Below are 23,564 nucleotides of genomic sequence, written 5' to 3' on the forward strand. Positions count from 1 at the left end.
AATGGAGATTCAGAGGCTCTCGTTGACGATAGCATCATAGGCCAAAAGGTCATTAGAAAAGCACCCACTACTCATATGCACAGGTAGAGGAAATGAACAAAGGAAAAGGTTGGGAGGTTGTGAGGCTCTTGAAATAGCAAGCCAAATTTTTGAAAGGGCATGGAAGATATTAGGACTGAGATAATTGAGGGAGAAGAGCATAACTTTGATGATACCTAGCTGAGAAACCCCAAGAGGCTCGTCGACTAATAATCACATAATAGTGGTTGTGATTTACAATGTTGATAAATCCACTAGAGACTTTGTTGGTTAATAACCTTTGGGAAATGGAATGTGCTTTCTTATTCCTTCAAAGATAACATAGCTGATAAACCCTCCACGCTATTAACTATATCTCTCTCTCCACTATTGAATTGAGACTCTCTGTGTCTAAATCTCTGGAGAAGTTGGGACACTAATCTATAAGTACCTCAGCATGGAATAAAGTGTTCCTTAACTGATTTGAAGCCTTGGAATAACTGGTGGGTGAAGGCAAGGTAGCCTTGAGACACCCTGTTTCAATGGATGACATTGGTGTAACCTCCTGAGTAGAATATGGTTGCAATTCAATGAAATAATTCACTATGTTTACTAGCTTTTATAGTTGGCGGGTGGAGTGAGGTAGCCTCAAGACACTCCGTTTCAGCTAAAGTAATGGTTGAAACTCCTCTGAGAGCACTCTACCTCAAGCATTGGAATCTAGCTCAGGGGTGGTAGTTGTAAGAAATACTTGGCTGCAACTCGTCTATGGTTGGGTGGAGAGTTGAAGTCTCAATCTTAGTTACCAAGCACATTTACTACGATAAGTATATTCAAGCCTTTATGCATTGGTTGTTATGCATATAGTTAATGTGTTAGGTTTAATGCTTGCAATGATACTAGTTCATTGTGCTAGTTAATGCTTGTGACATAATGAGGATTGTGAATTCCTGTACAATGTTAAAGATTTATACGATGAATGAGGAATGGTTCTTTCCTATAAGACTATTGTGTCTCTTTCCATTTATGATTCATGTGTCATATATTATATGTTCACATATAACTATTAATTGGTTAGATCGGTGGTCAGGGATGTGAATTAGGCATGAAAAATACATTGCAGGTGTTGTGAATACATTTACAGATGAATAAACTAGGAAGAAATTGGTTGTTTGACCCTAAGCTAAATCCTACAAGCTCGAGAAGGATAACATTGTTAAATATGTATGTGGAGGTCTAAATATTTATGTATTCATAGGCAAAGTCGAGGTCTTAAGAAGCTCAAAAGAGATGGTGTTCACGTGTATGTGGGTTACATACACGTAGGATGTTGAGGCACTTTCTTCAATCTAGTGTGGTGTGAACTCTAGTGGTGGAGCTCCTATGAACCACTGGATTCAAGTTCAAGCATATCGCTCATGGACCGATTCTTGGGCAGAACCACCCCAACCGAGCCAAGTTAGGATATTTTACAATGACTTGGTGTAGCCTGAATGACATATGCCTTCCAATTTTTGCTTAGAACCACCATGGCTAAGCCATGGCCGAATCCATTTCGTAGTGACACAAGTGGAAGCCTTATCTGTATCCCCTTCAAACCTCATCCATGGTCGAGACGAGATTTATCAGGGTGAGTATGCGCTGGCTCCAAGGCCAAATCGCTAAGCCATATGACTATGATGCATGACCAAGTGCAACGTCTAGATAATGATTAGTAGAGAATTAACAAGAGATATGAACGATCAAGATTGATTGGGAGAGATTGATGGTCAAAGGGAGACCCGAGATGACGTTAGCTTAGAGGTCTCATTCCCAACATGATCACAAGAAGTCATGGAAGAGAAGATATGAGATGTCAAGGACTTGGAAAATTTGGCAAGGCCGCTAGCTGGATGGACCAATCACAAGTAAGTTGTGTGCTAAGAGGCATGGCCCCACATTACACATAAGCCTGGAGGCCATTCCCCAGAAGTATGAAGAGGGGCGCACAATAAAATAAGTGGGATGACATAAGCTCATGTTGTTGTGGCAGGAATGTGAGCCCAACAACCTAATCAATGATGCAGTTATGCGAGTCCACAGACAGATCAACCTAGAGGGTCAACCCTAGAGTAGTATGCGAAAATGCAAAGGAACAGGAGCCAGGGTAATATGTTTGGGAGACGAGAAGGTCGACGACAAATTACAACTTGTCTTGTCGATCAAAGAAATATGTTTATATGTGTAGGCATATATGATTTTGTCGTGCATACTATTGCATAGTGCGGGGCTGTGGAACCCAAACCCATGAATGGGTTGGAAGTCATTAACCAATTTCCATCTAGCATAGGAAGGTTAGCCAAGGGGTATAGCCACATTGACAAGATGATTATGTGTTACTCTCTAATTCACCATAATTGCAATGGTCACATCTCGTGATTCGAAGGTATAATTGAATTAAAGTTTTATATCACTAGAAACATTTTGTTGAGAAGAACTCAATGGTAATGTCAAGCCAAGGCTCTAAGTGAGTTGAAAATATCGAAATTTTTAAACCCCATTTCCATAATGACACCTTGGATATTGGGTCAGCATAGTAACCCCTTCCTCTTAATCAGGATTATGGCGAGGATTAGGATGGGTTTGTCACAAATGCTCTATGTTATTCATGTTGAACATACATGGCAAGCTTGTTGGGTTCTACATAGTCTTAACTCCACATAATCTCAATTACTCGCCTAGACTCCCCTTTGAAATTTCCTAGACAAATCTTATCAACATCTCATAGAGATATATGTGGATTTATGTTTATTTTAACACTCAATTATGTCTAATAGATTGATAAATTAATTTATGCTTTGTTCTTTTAATGGTTAGTGAATTTATTTAGTTTTTAATAACCAAATCAAATTAGTTAACCAATGTTTTTTAAATTCGGGAATAACATTATGAGAGGGATATTTTTTAAAAGTGATTAAACTTATTATAATTTAGTTATTAATTGGTATTATGCATAAGTTATTGGTTGTTCTATAATGCCAGTTAAGGAAAATCATATCAGGGTAAACTATAACTCTTCTCATATATATTTTAATCTTGGGCTATTAACCAATGCTTTACATTTGAGGAAAATGAGCTCTTGGTTAGTCAATCGTAGTTTTAAGCCTAACTCCATAACTAAAGGGGAGTTTCAACTGCATTGTATTTGCAAAAAAACTAATTTATATTATGATCATCTCACCATATACTTTAGTAATAATGGTAGTTTTAAGCCTAACTCCATAACTAAAAGGGAGTTTCAACTTCATTGTATTTGCAAAACAACTAATTTATATTATGATCATCTCACCATATACTTTAGTAAGAGATACTTTCTATCCCCCACTACTTTCAATTGCAATTTAATCTCTTCTATAGAAAAGATTGTAAAATAAACTCTGATAATTGATTGCCATTTTCTTTTTATCTATACTTCTATATTATTTAAATTTTTTTCCTAAAACAATTTTGATTAAGAGATTTTGCAAAAAAACCAATTTCTATTATTATCATCATCTCACCATATATTTTAGTAATAGATAGTTTCTATCCCCTACTACCTTCAATTGCAATTTAATCTCTTATATAGAAAATTTTGTAAAATAAACTCTTATAATTGATTGTCACTTTCTTTTTATCTATATTTTTGGATTTTTTAATTTTTTAATCTCGGGCTATTAACCAATACTTTACATTTGAGGAAAATGAGTTCTTAGTCAATCAATCTTAGGCCTAACTCAATAACTAAAAGAGAGTTCCAACTACATAATATTTGCAAATACTTTAGTAACAAATAGTTTCTATCCCCTCCTACCTTCAATTGTAATTTAATCTATTATATGGAAAATATTTTAAAAGAAACTCTTATAATTGATTTATCTCCTGGTGCCTTCAATTGCAATTTAATCTATTATATGGAAAAGATTAAAAAAAAAACTCTTATAATTGATTGTCATTTTATTTTTATATATACTTCTTGATTTTTATTTTTATTTTAAATTTTAAACTATTAACCAATGCTTTACAACTGAGGAAAATGAACTCTTAATCACTAGTAATTTAGACCTAACTTCATAGCTAAAAAGGTTCCAACTACATGATATTTGCAAAAAAAACCCAATTTCTATTATGATCATCTCACCATATACGTTAATAACAAATAGATTCTATCCCTATTATTTTCATTCTTAAAAAAAACTTTTATAATTAACTATCATTCCCTTTTATCTATACTTCTAGATTTTTTTTTCATTTTTTTCTTTTGAAAAAACATATTTATATTAGTATAAAATGTAGATATACTTATTTCATCTAGATTCAAAAATAAATCTCCTCACAAAATATTATAAGCACAATAAAATTATTATAATATGGTTGTTAAATATAATTGTTAACAATGTTTGGATTGAAATACTGTAAGGCAATTCAAATTAGTTTAGTCTTAATATATATAATTGTTAACAAATATTTATTTGAATGTTAATTAGTTTGAATTCATATTAACATATTTTAGAATAAATTCACAAAAGCTTCCACTTTGAAAATATTTAAACAAAATACAATCCACAAAATCTATCCCTAAGGGTGCGTATCAAGATTTTCGGATATTGTTACTTTTAATTAATCGTTAAGTTTTTCCTCTGGTCTCTTTTGAAATCTGATCGCTTTTTCAAATGGTTTGTCAAGGACCCCACTTGTGTTGAAAAAAAATGGACATAACCCTAAGGTAAAACCGTTCATATTATTTTATAAGTAAAGACTTTAAAACAACATAGTTTGCCAGCTGGGCATAAATAAGGCGTTACTGATGGACGAGGATAAAGTCCATTTAAAGGTAGGAAAAGTGTGTCAGGTTTAGACCGTCACGTGGTGCGCATAAAAATATTTAGTATTTTAAAATTTAAAGGCGGAAATATAGTCGTTAACATGACATTTTTAAAATAATTAATATTAAAGAAGATAATATCAAATATAATATTTTATTATTTTTTTTAAATAATAAGAAAAATTATTATAATTGAGTCGTCAAATCAATAGTGAGACAATTATCATTAATTATTATTAGCCAAATGTAAGACAACTATTAATGACTCATTATTGTTATTTAAGGTAAACTAGTGATTTGTAAGGGAGTAGGTTTTCACTCTTGCCGGATGCCTCTAGGTGTGGGCCATTAACGAGTTTCCTTAAGTTCTAGCTCTTAGAGAAGTAAAACTAGTTTTAGGGCATACTTTACGACCAAATATTTTATCTCATCTATTTTTTTTATTTTATTTTTCTAAGTAAAACTGATCTGTTTATAAAGACATAATGTACAGAGAGGCTCCGGCCTCAGTGGCACTGGGTCAGTGGTATGACCATTCTGAGCATCAAACCTTGAAATCGTGACTGCCCCAGATGGGGAAACCAGTCCGAGTACCAAATTAGGATAGTTCAATTTACCCTCGCAGGGGTTGTAATTCCATAATTCAAAAATTCTAACTATAAAACTGTAAATTCCAAAACTTAACTCAGAATTTTCCACTGTAAAATGTCAATTGGGAACAAAATTCAAAATTTTCATCGCCCGAGTTGGGGACAAAACCAGAAAGAGACCCGACAGGAAACAAGGTTTAGAGTGACATGTAACAAAACTAATCAGAAACGGATTCAAGGCTCGCCACGTAACCTGGCAAGCAGTTGCAAGGTGTCTTATGTTGGCTCTTCCTCCACGACTGGACACTATCCATATTCCTCAGAGCCAACGTTCTCTGCATGTTCGCCACTTGCATTGTCCTCCATTTGAATGCTCTTATCCTTACGGGTGGCTTCGCTTCCCCGCATTCGTTGTTTGCTGCTAGATGGGTTGCTCTTATCTTTTGGCGGGCGGTAAGAGCTCGGCTCCCCTAGAACGAAGCTGAACGGAGGGTCCTGGTTGATTTCCCGGCTGAGCGATGGTTCAGGACAAGAGGCAGGGACTTCCCTGAAATCCACCGTGATGGTGGCAATTATGAGCGGCTTGTTCATGGCGCTTTGAAAATGGAAGTGCACTTGTTGAGAGGGAGTAGTGGTCGTTGGCATGCTGGGGGATTTCTTCGGAGCGACGAGCCTCACTGGTGCTCAATCTTCCACGACCGCTTCGAGTGTCCGAATATCTACCAAGGGAGCGGGAATTGGAGAGGCTAGGGGAAGGGGAGACTGAAGGGAGTTGAGACACATGATGAGTGGTGCCTCCCCGACTGCCACTGCGCTTGCTCCTTATTCTATGACGATGTCACATGGATCTGAGATTGGGAGACTGCTGAGAGCAGTTGAAAACAGGGTCAGGGGTCAATCCAAGAGCTACAGAAGGAAAGAGGAAGGGGTCAAGGGAATTCCCAGGCAAGCTAGCAGAAGGAGGTAAGACCTCAAAGTACAGATGGCAGAATAAGGACTGGGAGAAATGGTTACCACTACCCAGGTCGACGCAGCAGAAGAGCCTACAACGTCTTCCAGTGGTTGTGCAAAGGTTCGACTCTGTAGCAGCGGGATGGCAGGAGCAATTGAGAGGCTGAATGGGGGAATGAGGGGGACTCTTATCCATATCTCTGTTAATGCAGGGAATGTCTTGAATTTCCCAGCTGGTTAATGGCACCATCTTGAGAGCCAAGACTTGCCATAAGATCACACAAGTGAAAGTGCAGGTGGCCATACGGATAAGCCACCTGCTTATCCGGCTGCTCATGCATATTAAATTTCTATCTACCACCCGCATCCGGGGTATCTCATCTATTATTAAAGTATATAATTTTAATATTTATAAAAACAAGAGCCACGTGGTGGAATGTCACTATTTTTTTTGTATACATGGATTCTTTGTATATAATTTTTCGTTTATTTGGTTGAAATGATAAGTGTGAGGATGTAATTATTTGAAATAAAACAAACTTTATTGAAAAATTATATATTTAAAATTTCAATTATATTTTTATATTAAATTGAATTGATAATTTTGAAAAAGTGTTTAAGTATACTTGATTTAGAAATACACTACTTTGAAAATAATTTTAAATGAATTGCTAATTAGCTTATTGTGTGCATATAGTTTTTAGTTTATTTGGTTACAATGATATGTGTGAAGATGAAATTATTTGAAAAAAAACTTAATTAAAAATTTATATATTTAAATTTAGAAAATATTTTTTATTTTAAAATTTCAATTGTATTTGTATATTAAAATGAATTGATAAATTTGAAGAAGTTTTTAACTACAAGTTAAAAATGCAACTATTTGAAAATGATTTTAAATGATTCACTAATTAAACTTATATAATATGACCCAAAAATCAAAACATTCATATGCTCAACTCCCATACTATCCACATTTGAAACATTTGTTTACAAAGCCTCTACCATGTCTTATTTTGTTGTATCCATTACTTATTTGTGGTGATATGCTATATATTTCCTCACAAAGGGGTGTTGATATTTCATCCTTGTGTGTTAAATGTTTAGCATCTCCATAACTTTGTTGACCCCTTCCTTTACTTTGACATGTACCTTTGCTTGATTGTTGTTTCTTTGGTACTAATTTCTCAAACATGAATATCTCTCCTTTGTGCCTACATTGCCTATAGTCTCTGCAATTTTTTCTTGCCAATTACTTAAAGGACTTATGACTTTGTCCATGAATTTTCTCTATTGGAGTTGCATTTATGTTGAATTCTCTATTGGAGTTACCTCTACATTAGATATCAACCCTACTCTAATAGTAGTTAGTAAATTGCATAAGGGAATTTAATGACAACTCCATGGTCAATGTGTCCACCAAAATTGCCATAGTACATGGAAGCCACTACGAGTTAGCAATAAATAGACAATTAGGCATGAATAAAATATGAAGGAAAAATAGACACTTAACTATATATTTTGATTATAAATTTACTATACTACTTGTTATTTCACTACCATATATATATATATATTATTTGAAAAAAAACATATATTAAAAAAAATTAATATAACATACTACAAGTTTAATCATCATTATTTTCTATTCAATTAAGAAAAACTTATTTGTCAAATATTGATAAATTTAAATTGCATAAAAAAATATATTTTCTTAATAATTATTAATATTTTTAAATTGTATTAAAAAAATAAAAGAAAACAATTAACCTAACTTGTAATAAGATAACATTTTTTAACTTAAACCTTCACTTCATTTTCAATCCAAACTATACATCATTGTAATTTTTTATTAGTTTTTGTGTAATTTTTTATTAGTTTTTGACCAAAAAACTATAATAATAAATTTATGGTTGACTTTGTATTAATAAAAAAAATTGAATATTTTTATATTGTATTAAAAAAATAAACTTATCTTTTAAATTCTTCTCCATGTGATTATCAAATTATTGTAAATTATTTTATGTAATATTAATTTTTGTGAAAGATGACTCGTGAATTTATTATTAGTTCTTGTATCAATTATAATTTTAATTATAAAATTTCATGCTTTTAATTTTTTTGTATTAATTAAGCATGTTTTATATTATTTAGAACTATTAAAATTGATTTCTCTATGTTATTAGTGCAAAATAAATAAATAAAGGAATATAATTGAATTTCTGTTACACAACATTGTTTTTCCTTGGTTTTATGCATTAGAATCATGGAAATAATTTTGAAAATACAAGCATATTAAGCAATATGAAGTCCCTCAGTACAGTGTTATTAGAAGGTTTTAAGTAACAATATATTCAACTACCTCGTTTATCTTTATACATAGTAGCCATGGCCATAATACAAAAACAAAATAGAGTAAACAATACAAAGTTCCTAACTCTATATTGAACACTTCATATAAAATAGAATTCTCATGAGCTCCATAGTGAAACGGGTCGTTGGGGAGTTCCTAAAACGCCATGGATGGAAAGGATCTGCCATATATGTGAGAATAGGAACAACTAGGATGAAAACCGCTTCCTCGTAGATTGCCCCGCGTACAACCACATTAGATCTCAGTTTCACAATCTTTGTTACAATACTAACCTTCCTAGCCTTTTACAATGTCAAAATTATAGTGAGCTCGGGAGGCTTCTCTCAAAGCTTTTTGAGCATAGGAATAAAATCTTAAATCAAAAATAAATAATTTGTTTCTTTAGATCCGATAGACCAATGTTTGGTCTCGGCGAACGTTAACCACCACCATCATCATCATCATAAACAATACAAAGTTCCTAACTTTATATTAGAGATTTCAAATAATTATATTTCTATTTCTCTTTATTATTTTTTTAATTTTAATTTGAAATTAACCTATTTAAATTTACGTACTAGTTTTAAAAAAAAATTATTTAAATAAACAAATATTTAATATATATTTAATACTCTCAACTTCTTGATTTTGTTTTTCCAATTAAAACAATAGATTATTTATTTTATTTTTCTACTCATATATTTTATAAATATATTATCAACAATATAATTGTAATTATCATTATTTTAACCTACTTATTATTATATATTTATAAACTTACAAAACATAAAAATATATTCATATTAAATTTTATTATTATTATATATTTTAAATTTAGCATGAAAAAGTAAAGTATCATGGTTACTCACATCATACAAACGATCAACTCAACCAAATTTTGAATCCATGCAGTGAAAAACCATGTTATTAGATTTAATATTATATTTATTATTATTATATATTTTAAATTTTTCACTAAAAGGTAAGTCGTAGCTTAATGAGGCGAAGGAGTTGCTCGGAAAGTTATGGAAATTCTGGTCATATTTAGATAAATCTGGCAAAGATTTTTGTAAATCCAAATTATAATTGTTAAACTTCAAAATTTTAGGTGTGTTTGACGTTTTAGATGGTGCTGAATCCATTTCCACCATCAAAAACACGATTCAAACACTACCTCTACAAGATTTTTTTGAAATTTTTTACTCAGATTCCGGCCACTTTTGATGGTCCGAGCAATTCTTTCTCCGCTTCATTAAACGACTCCAAAAATAAAGTACCATTGTTGTTATTTTACTTTTTTTTTTTCATTTCAAACCATTTTTAAATCTATTTGTATTATGTAATAATAATGACAAATTATGTTATGAAGTTTTTGTTGGTATTAAAACTAAGGAATGTCAACTTAAGCCGTGGTAGAGTTACAGATAGCAGAGCATTCAAAATATAATTGATTAAATTACTAAGTTTCTTATTATGCGAGGAAAAATGTGTTACATTCTTCCGTTAGATTTTAAATAATTTGTATATAATTGTCATGTAAATAAATTTCAGTAAATCTCTAATTTTATATTCTTTAGGAAGATAACGGAGTATAAATCACAAGTTGTAATCATTAAAATTATTGTCTTTGTTACTTACTATTTTGTGCGTGATATTTTCAGGAGAATCTTTTTTTTTTCCCAAAATGTCCTTAGCCGACATCCAACAACTTCTTCATAGCTAACAATTTTTTCATAGCCATCAACTAGCTCATTGTATCATTTCTCTACCACCTTAGCTAACCATGTGGTCCGTCGCCCATCTATCATGATCGTATGTTTGAAGGGGGGCCGCCCAAAACTAAAGGTATGTCTTTTCATTTGGTAATTGAGTATTGTAGTTTGCTTATCATGGACACTTTTGGCATGGATTAATGAGGGGATTCAACATAAGGAATGTTTTAGGTCTGTGCTCTTGTCCTCTAGACCCCTTTTGTATATTAACCTTGGATTCTAGTCTCGTGAGATCTCTTTTACTGACCATTTGGCTTTAGGGATGGTATTTCACGGGAAAACCATATTTTGGTTGTGAGGTCCCGCTCCCTTATCTGCTTATATTACCCCCTTTCCACGCATTATTACCCAATTCATCATTTCTCCCACTTGGGTCCACATTCCTCCACTAGGTCCACATAGGGTTAGCTTGCACCTTCCCCTTGCCCACACCTTCGGTCAGGCCTGGAATGATACCTAGATGTTGATCCAGCTAAAAAGAAAGACAAAAGCATATTTGACCACACTCTACAGGAAAATGTACTACAAAATGCAAAAGATAGCTGGGACAAACACATTTAGCATGTGGAAAAAATCCAATACATGAGATCTACCCCATTATCATGGCCGTCAACCTGGTTCCTACAGGTTCTATGAGGCTACTTCATCATATATGAACCCATGATGGTCCCAACCCCTAGTGGGAAAGGAACCGACCTACATTAAAAGGGGGTATTCACTGTTATATCTTAGACACCATGCTCTTACCCCTTGAGCCCCGAGAAGTTAATGAAATAAAATCATAAAAAGGCAAAAGACATATAAATAAGGGTGAAAAAATCAAGGTCGGGGCCCCTCATGTACCACGATTGCTTCTGCCTATACATTATAAACCCAAGTGTGGCTTCCCTATTATTAGATACCCTTGTACCCCAACATGTGGCTCAGGGTTGCCCCTTCTCATCCCAAAATTCATTCACCTATCTGTCACATGCTACCACCTTTTGAAGGATGTACCTTGAACATATTATTTCATTTAGAAGTAGAAACCAACTAATAGGATACTTGGTTAACCCCATTTGGAGTTAGGAGACATTGACACATCTCGAAGTCCATTATGGAAAGGAAGGCCATTATGAAGTCCTCACATGTGGTCCATGGTTGGTAAGCTCGTTTACTCGATTTTTCTAATGACTTGTTGTATTGGAAGGCTAGGGGATGCATTAGATCTTATGCAGGATGCAGATGGTCTCCATCTTGGGTTTGGTCTCCCTATACAGAGTCCTAATCCTCTAGAGGGCTACATTGGCACATGTAGGGAGTGTGTTGAGAGCCATGGACCTCCACAACAGTAGACAACACTCCATGGATCTCGAGGATGGTTAGAGATGCTCGAGATACTCCTATTGGACAAGCAAGATGCACCTGGTTCACCTTTGCCGAGTCGGCCCCTCAGATTTATCATGCACTTGGCAGCTGACCCAAGATTTATAGGATGATGTGGCATCCCCTAAACCATCCTCAGAGCCCTTGCAAACAATCTACATGCATCTTCGACTCATTTGGAGACCCATGAGGTTATTATTATGCCCCCACACCCATTGGGAGCACCACAAGTTTATTGTTTGGAGAACAAGGGGCCAACCCCTTGTCCATCACTTTTGAGGGTCATACTCTTCATTATGGAACCCGTGAACTTCATCAAGCCTCTTAGATGGCTCTACGACATGTATTATTCATCATTTGACCTCTTAAGATGCTTATTCTTTCATTTGTGAACTAGTTTGGTGGGCTTGTCACCAAAAGTTAGATTATTAGCACATTATTTTATTTTTGGTGCTTATGTAGGCCAAGGAGACTAATTCGAACACCTCATTAGTGTATAAATACAATTGAGACGAGTTCATTTCCAAATCATCACTTTGGATTACATCTCTTCTCTCTCTTGAGAATTTCACACTTTTTCTTAATGGATGAATTGGAGCTTTATGGATGAATTTTGATGTATGGATTTGGTCTATCTTATCTTGGAGCTTTTCTCTTGTTAAATTGTGGATGGTTGGATATATTTTATTACACACAAGTACATGATTTTAATGTTATTCTTGTTTTACTTTGTCATATACATTAGACTAGGATTTTCGCTATTCTTAGGGCTAATTGTTGCATGCATTTACTACTTTAAATCTTGGAATTTTGTCTCTATTATAACATCTCTCAATGTATGGTCCATGTAATGTGAACAAGATATCCTAGGGGTAATTCGATTAACGAATTTATCTTGATAAGCCATCGCCTTTTGCACATTGAAGTATAAAAGCTGCAAGATTGCTTCTCTGTGACCTAAAAGACTAGCAAAGTAGTCTTGAGGCCTCCTTGACCAAGAACCAAAGGTCCTCACTCATATTCATCATAGAGTCTATTCTCCCAAGACTAAAGGCACGGATCTACCAAAAGGTGGTCACCTTAAAGCAACTTCTTTCACCTTGTCCTGGGTCTAGCCAAGTTGGGTCACCTAGGGCATCATTTTTCCCAATAAACTAGCCCTCCAAAATGTTTGATCTCCTAGCCCCTCATGCGTTGGTATTTCCTCAAGACCTCCTCAAAATTTGAGGCCATTTCGATGGTGGAGTTGTGAGAAAAGCCAAGCTCCAACTCCAAGATCAAACTCTGCCCTAGCATCCCCAAATGCTAGTACCTTATTGGATCAATTCAACACCTTTCAGTGAATTTTATTTCTTTGATCATTTCCCCTACCTTTCTTAGGCTAAGGACACCATTGGTTGCTAAACTCATTCCTCCTGACCTAGATTGGGTCCACTTGGTCACGTGTGGTCCCATTCCTTTGAAAGATAATTCTTTAAGAACCATCTAGGATACCAATTTCAACAGGCTTTTAGGGATTGAGAAACTCCTTTACAAGTCATATCCCATAACTTTATCCCTCAAATCCTCCCTTCCTTTTCCTAGGATACATTATACCTTGCTTAGAAAGCAAGCAAGCTACAATATTCAAACTCTTCTGGGAAGGGGATTATTTGGGTCACTCCACATCCATTCATTGATTTATCCTTCATCCGTGACCCCATAATATACCAAGTCTCCTCTCGTCGGTGAAAGTCTGTAAAGGGTAGGGAGATTTAGCTGAGGTGGCAGTGGGCTATTGCTCCATTGTTTCTCTTGACCTAGTAGTTTCCCCTTTAGGACCCACTTCTAAGGCCCCTTCTATTTTGAGAGGTAACAATCTCCAAATGACTAATGCCCCTGGCAATGTTGCCTTTGCTTTTTGCTTCCTTGTGTCTTCTTTGATTGTTACTCCCATGCAAATATTTACTGACCACCACTGCAAATTTACGTAGAATAGTTGGACTGAAGAAAAATGAGAAGTTAGAACTGTTGTTATTTGACATATGACCTTTTGAGATCTGTGACTTGGAAGGGGGACGATTTCCCATCATTTGACACAAATTTGGCAATAGACAAGAAAAAAAGAGGATTGCATCATGTGGCAATGGAAGGAATTAATCTGTGGGAAACAAAGTACTGCCATGTTTTGTAGCTAGTGTCCTTGGAACTTAGCAAGGCCCCCTTACCCTTGTCCCTGCCCGATGCATCGTCGGCTGGAAACTATTTCTCGACATACTACTTCAGGATGACAAGACGATTCATCTTTCAGACATCGACTGGCGTGATGACCTTCGAGCATGCAATGTATTCATGTACAAATAAAGGACCAATGGTGACAAGGTCCCTCGATAAATGCAATGGGCATGCAACGACGTGATGACCTTACTGAAACATTCACCTGAAAGCCCAAAGTTAACATTGTAAAACCACAAATATTTTTGGCATAGAGAAAAAATAATAGCTACTCATGGATCCTATATGTCACTGTAAACAATGACATAATAAATACTAAAGTATCTTATTAATAATATACTAAGAAATTTTACCATAAAATTCAAATAGACATCTTCTCAATATTTATATCAATCCCCACTATCATTATGCCTCACTTTGAAATATCTTTCAATTTTATTCTAGGTTCTAGTTTAATTATTTTATGTTTTGGACTTTTTGACTGGAATTCCAAAAAACATTTTTTGGTTAAAATGTATTTCAATGTTGTTTAAAATTTGTTTTTGAATGCATAAATAGATTGAGCATACTGAATAACTCATGGAGTGCTCAAACCATGCGGAGGTTGCATATCAAACCCTTTATTTCAACAAATTGGTTCACCTATCAAAGTTGTTATATCAAATTTTTTTTACCAAATTTGGAACAAATATGACCCAAAAATATTGTCAAAATCTTACCAAAATATAGAACAATTAGACTATAACTTTATTTTCTTACCACCGTCATTTTCTCAATGTCATTTTGAAATTTAAAGTTAACATCCGAGTGTATGTTGACGTTTCTTCTTTTGTCCAATAAACCGATAGGAAGCTAGTCACAAATAATAATAATAATAATAATAATAATAATAATTTACATGTTTAAAATTAATAATTTATTAGTATTTACTTAATAATAATATTAATTATTAAATTTTGAAATTAAAATATTGAATTTTTAAAATATTAATTATTTTTAAATATTTATTTATAATAAATAAATAATAATGATGATAATAGTTAATGTCCACTAAGATCAATATGGTCTATAGACATTAAGAAAGTAAGTGATTAACTAAGGCTCTTTAATATTTTATTTCTTTGATCAAAAAGAAGGGAGAAAAGTGTCTTGAGATCACTGTAGTTTTGTTGCCTTAACAAGTCAAGAAGATTGGTAGTGTGACAAATGTTTTAAAAAGAAGAACGGATGTGAGTACGGGTTGGGCAATCCAAGATAAAGTGATATTCATCTTCAACTCTCTTAGTATTGCAAAGGGGGCAAATTATTTTATCCTTAGGTGTTTTCGAAATAGACCAACACCCAGTTTCACTCTGAAGCTCATGAGAATTAGTTCTTCTCTTTGCAATGTTCATTTTTTTCTTAGCACTAGTCAAGACAGAAAAATAATTTTGGTTAGCAAGAGTGGGGTTCATCACCTCCTTATAATATCTCAACTTCTTTTTTCCCGCTAACTCCTTATCATCCCACATCTTTTTCTTAAATTTGGAAGTAATGGTGTTTTTAACATTATCCTTATTATCCAAGATGATCTCCTCCTTTATCCCCGAATAGTCGAGCATGACTGGGCATCAATTTTTTTAATTTAGTGTATGTTAATTTTTTTAGCATTATCTAACTATTCTATGTTTCAAAGTTTTTGGTCAAAATCCAAAGAAACAATTTTTTATCAGATCATGTTTTTTATTGTTTAATTTTTTTTTTTTGAATACATAAATGGATTCAACATCTTGAAAAATCCTTGGGGCATTCAAACTGTGTAAATTATAGGTCAAACTTGTGATTCCAACAAATGTTTGCCTGATTTCAGGAAAATCTAACCCAAAAATATAACCAAAAAAACCTCCAAAACTTAGAACAATTAGACAATGTTTTTTCTAACATTTTTTTTTCATTCCATTATAACTAAACAAAAATACACAATGGCTTGTCTTGGTCTACCACAAGGAAAAGAAGACCAATGACAATGCCAAAGTTTATTCATTATCCAAAAAGCATCGATTTCACAAAAGTTTAAAACTAAAAGATAACTATCTTATGGCCTCAAAGCAACCAAAACAAGTATGCACCTTAAATTGAAAAACTAAATAGAAAAAAGTATGAAAAGGAGTGTGTATTAAGTGCATCATCTGCTCTTGGGGGAATCTAATCCTCCCTATTGAGCAACCTAGGTCTTAGAGAAGATCCAAATGAGCTTCTATGTGCTCTAGTCATCGGTCCAACCCTTGGGTCTTGAGTTGAATCTCGTCCCGAATGAGCAAGATCTCCTCCCTTGTTGTGTTCTTGTTCACTAAAACTCATCCCATAAGAATCTTGAGATGCCAATAAATGTCAATTACATGCACCTAGTGGTTGAATCTCCCTCCAGTATAACCAACATCTGATATCCAATCTACAAATTCACTAGCATCCTCGATGTCTGAGAGACATCCCTGCTCACAAACAAATTATTTATTTTCCTGGTGATTTTATGATTATATCGACGTCGACATATTCTCTTTATATCGGTTAGCTAAGGAATCAACATGTTGTTCAGTGTGAGTATGCCCCATTTCCCTATAGTTTTTCGCTTCTCTTCTTACTTTGGCTCATTTTTTGGGCATGGTGTTATTCAAACAAACTTATAGAACATAAGATGACTGATCTGAAATGATCATAAGTTAAGACTAAGGTAGAATTGATTAGCCATTAATGACTTGAATGTTAACTGAAAGTGCGGAAACCGAGAGAGCTACTTGAGAAGAAAGACTTTACGACAACTTATCAAAAATAAGTAAGATGCATAATAGAAGTGAAAACAACAAAAACACAACAATACTAGACAACAAAATTGATTATGGAGTTCATCCCTTATGGACTACGTCTTCGGGTCCGCTTTCAAGATGGGCGACCGCTTTGTTAGGATTGAAACATAAGAGGTTGATTACATAGAGATTTGACCAAATTGAATGTGCATGAAGGCACTTCTAGTCACTATCAAAGGATAGCTCTCTGAACCAGCTTTCCAACGCTTGTCACGGTTCCCAATTCTGACTCTGGATGCTTCTGTTACACTGAAAACAAAAATGACTATGACATCCAGAACTTGCATACAAAATCCAAAACCACTCTAATGTCCTTCTTCATGACAAAAAGGTGAATTTATAAGGTTGCAGGTACATTCGAAGCCTCACAAGCCAAGATTGGCATGAACTGGCTGAAATTTTGGGTTCAAGTACTCAGTCTTGTCACTCAATGACACCTAGGGTCATTAGGCCATGGTCTTCAAATTAACAACTTCACATTAAACAATATAAAACCCAAAAAAACCTTATGATAAATTTGAACCGCTGGCGGCTTGTTGATCGGGCAGAGGAGGTTGACCGCTCATGTGAATAGGCTGCGGTCTAACCACCAACTGCCACCTCCACAGTCTTTCCCCGACGGTTCCGACTACCAATACTTTGGCGGTTAACATCGTTGCTCACATGTTATGGTTAGCTCGGACATTTCCGCTGCAGTCAGGTCGGATAGTCTTACAAACCCCGACGACTAGTCACATTTCGGTCACATGTTGTTGTTTTACTCTGCTGCGGTGAGGAACCCGGTTACGAGAAAACGGTTATCCGCTACGATCAAGGCTACGGCTTTACCAACCGCCCCACTTCGACTGCTAACATGGACATGGTCCCCGCGTAGTTATATTTGGTGGTTTAGGACTGTGGTTTCAATTTGTAATGTTTAACATGGCCGAGAGTTCATACATAGGGTTTAGACTTTAGGGAATTAGGTTTTTATGTTTGATTAATACATTGCAATTTTGTAATATGGCCCGATAGGTTAGAACATAGGTTTAGGTTTTGATTTATATTTATAATACATGGTTTGTATTTCCATATGGTCAGATAGGTTAGGACTTAGGGTAAGGTATGGTGTAGACTTAGGTTTATGTGTATTAGGGTTTTAGGTCTTTAGGTTATGTTTTTGTCCTTACATCGGAAAGAAACCATTTACATCATTTGTCACAAAGTGACATTCACCCACACACATATGTTCTACAACAAGATGCATATGCGATCACATGACGAAAAATCCACGTCGACACCAATTCCTGCGAGGTGAATGGTCAACCCATATTGATGACCCAAATTTTGCGAGGCGGACGACAAACACCATGAAAAACCATAAACATCACCTGGACAACCTGAAACATAATCAACACTGTCGAAACTGAATGACACCAGGCTGAATTGCTGACAGCGACACTGTACCTCTATAATTGATCTGATTAGATCCTCTTGGAGCAATGACTTTGAATTTAATGTGACTGAGACGAGGAGAAGACGTCTTAACTACAAAACCAAGCCCGACCTTGTGGGAGTGTCGCGAGTCTGGACCACACTAAAAGTCACATGAGGAGAGAATGTCCAAGTGTCAAAGAAAGAAACAAAAGAATCCCAAAGGCGAGGGCTCAGTGACAATGAGGAAAGATGAGGGAAAATCAAAAGAGAGCTTGACAAGGGAGAGGACTAATAGGGGAGAAAAGTAGAACGATAACCAAGGACCAGGTTTGCCCACGAAGGAAACAACTAGGCATGGTCCACACCTGTGACAAATCATAAGAGATTTAATAGGAAATCCCAACTTCTCCAACCATAAAAGCTTGCATGTTGAATTCAAAGGCCATGAGTGCCCATATGTGTCGATTAGTGCAAGGTATGTACCCACAATTGCTTCCCAACACATGTAATGATGCACATGTTCCCAAGCTCTTCATTTTCCAAAGTATGTAATGGAACTGTCGCTCAAAGCAATAAACTCGAAAGGACTTTGGCTTTGACTTGATACGATTTTGCAGTAACCACCTTGCTCTCCCATAAACATCCCAATACTTTGAGCTATGTGCATTCACAATGGAGTGTGTGGATGGCACTATTGTGATCCAAGAAGCACTATGCAAGGCTTACTAACTATAAGACTTGGTTGGACAATGGCCACGTGCACTCCCAATTATCCCCTCCCTATCACCCCATCTAGGGGAAGCATACATTTATCTTAAACTCAAATGTAAAAAGTATAATATTAAATTCAAATTATAAAATATTAAGAGATATCAAATTTCTTTCTATTCCATTTAATAATTATACATATTTAGGTACTCAATTTTTTTTTAATTAAAATATTACTTTTTCAAATAAATAATTATTTATGCAACAAATATACATGTTTTAGTAAGCAGTTTTGAAATTTTTTAATAGAATTTTAAATAATAATAACAATAATAATAATAATTTCAAATCCATTGGAGCAATTTAACTGGTAATTGTTGTGTTATGAAGTATTATGTATATCATGACATTGAAGGTTCAAATCTCTATTGAGTCACAATACTCTTAACCATGGATATCAATGTCAATCCATAATGAACATCAAAACACACAATTATTATTATTATTATTATTAACATAACGATTATTATTTTGTATCAAAACAAGCTAATTTCAAGGTCATAACCTTTTACATATTCAACTAATTCTTCAGTTCCCAGCATTGGAAGCCAAAAAGCCCATAATTTTTTACATATTCAACTAATTCCTCAGTTTTCAGCATTGGACACCAAAAAAGATTATGTGTTATGCTACTCCTTCTCCCTATCCTAGTCTTCATCTAACTATACTTAATACTATTTATTATTATTAATTATTAAAACAATTAATATATAAATTAAACATATTTACATTTAGAAAAATATAGAACAAGGTTCTTAACCATGGATATTTATCCTCACTTTATGATGGAGATTCTTAATTTGTAAAGAGGCTTTGTTACAATATCATGAGCCAATACCATGGTTTATCAATACCATATGCAAAAAACCATAACTCACTTCATATGACACTTTTCACATGACATTTTTTTTAATTAATTAATTTAATTAAATGGGAAATAAAGACAATTATTTTCAGCATAAATCTTAGCCTTTGATTTGTATATACTATTAAGAATATTCTAGAATATTTCATTGGGGTTAAATCTTTACCGTCCACTTACTATCAATTGATAATTATATTAAAATTTTAGAAGCCTTATTCCAAAATAGACATGTGCCTATGGGTATATATAAGCTCTTTTACAATACCACACACCAATAACATGCCTTACTAATACCACATACTCATAAAACCATAACTCGTGTTCATATGACACATGTTCATATGACATTTTTTTAATTAATCAATTTAATTAAAAAGAAAAAAAAGACATAACTACTTTGAAATAAATCTTAATCTTTCATTTATGACTCCTAGTAGCAATATTTTATAATATTCCATGGAGGTTAAATCCTTACCATCCACTTAATAATTATTAGCAATGAAATTAAAATTATGGAAGCCCTATTCGATATAATTTTTGTTCATTATATATATTACTATTGAAAATATTTGTAATAATCTATAGTTTTGACTTGAGTTACCAACAATTATAGAAAACCTCTTTGCTCCCATCTTATTTAACTTCTTGTTATACATAAGATACCTAGTCATAGTCATGCTTTCAATAGGGGAAGATTTCCTTCAATAAGGAAGATAGGATAGAGAGTCTTTCCTTTAATATTGAGATTGTAGGTCATAAACTACTTTTGGTTGTATTCTATCTTCCTCCATGACTCTTTGGAGTTACTGCAACCCCCAACGTCACATCTATATACAATAATATGAGTGATGAGAGTCTAAAAGATGAGTTTTTTTATCCCATATCTAAAGATCTACCCACTTACAATTGTCTTCAAGCCCACACTAAGCTTTCCAACCTCCATTTATCCTTTTCTCAATGCTATAATTCCAATCTAGCTTGCGATAGATATAAATTTCAAGGTTTTCATATGAATGAACTTCCTCTAAGTAGTTATCATAAATGAAAATATCCTATGTGAGCTTTTTGGATTTAATTATCATGACTTTAGTTTTGTTAGTATTAATAGTCACACCTACCTTGGAGGATAAATATTGGAGGATTCTTAACTGCTTGCCAAGGTCATAATGGTGCCTTAACAATATTATCAGGATTAAGGAGAAGAGTTATGACTATACTAGTGAGCATGGGGCCAACACAACCTGCTTCTTCCAAACACTCATCTAGGTTATCAATGTATATATGCCAAAAAGGATAAGGAATAAGGGACACCCTTGCTTTACTATGATATTGCATTTAATTTCTTTTGACCAACGTGATTCTAAACTTGAAAATAACATTATCATATAGCCTTGTCAAAACAACCCTCAACTTGAGAGGAACCATTATCGCTTATAGGGCCTTCCACATAGTTGTCCTAGGAATGTTGTCAAAAGATTTTCTAAAGTTAACAAAATTTAACATATTTATTATTGCATTATTCCTCTACAATAAAATAACAAGGTGGTCCAAGCCACTCTTTTACAATGACTTTCTAGCCATAGGCTAATCTTCTTTTTCCAAAATAATTATGTACAACTTGGCTAAAGTGTGGCTAATCATAATGACATTTTATAATTAAAGGGAATGCTTAGGTAACCATAATGAGGCTTTACATCCAAGGCTCAGGAAGCATTGTTTAATGCCAAATTGAAGAGCTTGTGTATGTGAGGGATAAGGATATGCCCTCCCATTTTAAAAATTCTAGGTTGGTGGCCTTCAATATCTTTAGATATCCATAGCTTTGCATCCAAGGCTAGGAAAGCCTTGTTTAATGCCAAATTGAAGAATATGTGTATGTGAGAGATATGAGTAGGGCCTTCCATTTTAAAATTTCCAGCTTAGTAGCCTTCCATATCGTTTATCATTTCAGAATCACTTAACCTTGAATTCAATGTTTTCAAAAGACAATATATCATTCCCTAGAGAAGCATTCAAAATCGCAATCAGACAAATAACTTCCTAGGATTAGATTTAGATAGGTCCATCCAAAACTTTCAGTGATTAGATTTAGATAGGTGCAGCAAAGCGGGCATAGTGCATTTTCTTGATACTTAAAAAAAAAGCAAAGAAAACACCCATGTAAACCCGGATTTGTCCGTAGTAGATTTTCATTTAAAAAAAATAATGACCACTGCAGTGAAGGGTTACTTACCCCACAATGTAGATCCGAAGGTAAACAACAGTATCAAGGCCTGCGTGATCAATGAGCTCCGACTCCGGCATTTTGAGAGCCTCCGGCATCCAATTCAGGAATCGCAGGTACGTTTTGTAATCCAAATTCACGAATCTACCTACAGCTGATCTGGAGTGCCGGGGGCTTTTCCTTGACCCCTTCAGATACCATTTGGGAAAGTAAACTCTATCGTTCATGGGCTGCAACCTCAGAAACGTAAATGCCAACAGAAACCCAAAGGCGATCAAAAGATTTATGACTCCCGCCACTGCAATATCTCCCAGAGTCGCCATCTCTCCTTTCCTCTTCTTCCTTTCCCAGTAAATTCTCCGCCGAAAATTCTCAATCAGACTTCATAATATGTATAGATAGATGACAAAATATTCAGAGTTGGGGTTTTGCAGTTCAATGAACATAATCAAATCGGAACTGTGTACAACTGAAGCGCAGGACGGAGGCGAAATTATTGGCAATGGCAGACAAACAGCAACCCCACACACCGTGGTAATGATCATTCAAACTCTAAAATGGAATTAAGATAATATTTGTGACAGTGTGAAAGTAGCGACATGATAGAGAAGAAAGATCGCCATGATTTCGTTTTGTCGCTGCGCCGCAACACGAGACGGACCCATGCAACGGGTGCTTTTTCAAAATAATACCCATGCAACGGATGTTTTTTTTTAATAATTAGATCATTAGTCTAATCGGTCCGATATTACAATTTTTTTTTTAAGAAAATTGGGTGAGTGGGTAGTTACCAGATTTAATCTAATAAAAATTAAAAATTAATTTTCGTAGCTGCTACTATAACACACGAAGAGTATATCCAACAACATGTAACCAGATATACTATTTTTTATGATTTTGACAAGTGCTGAGATTATTCCTCAAATACACTCTCCAATTAATGTGAAAAGTCTACTCCTTAAACCTCACACTAAAACTTTCCATCTAGTAAAAAGTCTACTACTTAAACCTTACACTATAACAAAACAATATACTCAATATAATTTGAACCTTAGCCTTGTGAATTTCACCGAACGAACCTGAACGAACCTAACCACCTCACCACACATCACTGTATCTTTATTAGGAATTTTATGAAATAAAAGTCCAAAAATTTCCTGCAAACTACCATTTCAAGACCCGTGATTGCCGTTATTAGTCTTCTTTTTTGTCGGGTCCTTTTGCTTTATTGACGAAATTATCTGCGTAGTTTAAACTATTTTTGTTCTTTTTCTGTTTTATTCTTTTTCCGTATATTTTGCCTTCTACCAAAAAATAATTTCAATTAAAAATATAAAATTTG

General features: G+C 34.4%; 1 protein-coding gene across 1 annotated transcript in view; it reads right to left on the bottom strand.

Moving 5' to 3' along the window:
* Positions 1-22,668, bottom strand: part of LOC149267472 (hyperosmolality-gated Ca2+ permeable channel 1.5-like) — a 292,293-nt gene extending 269,625 nt beyond the window's left edge. The window contains exon 1 of the mRNA XM_089433173.1: positions 22,232-22,668. Coding sequence (XP_089289299.1) covers positions 22,232-22,545 — 314 coding nt within the window. The 5' untranslated portion in view covers positions 22,546-22,668. The remainder of the gene's footprint in view (positions 1-22,231) is intronic.
* Between the last annotated feature and the right edge of the window lie 896 nt (positions 22,669-23,564).

The sequence above is a fragment of the Pinus tabuliformis genome, chromosome 6 (assembly GCF_031772625.1).
Source record: "Pinus tabuliformis cultivar Carrire ecotype Pingquan chromosome 6, CPIR1, whole genome shotgun sequence".
Taxonomy (NCBI): domain Eukaryota; kingdom Viridiplantae; phylum Streptophyta; class Pinopsida; order Pinales; family Pinaceae; genus Pinus; species Pinus tabuliformis.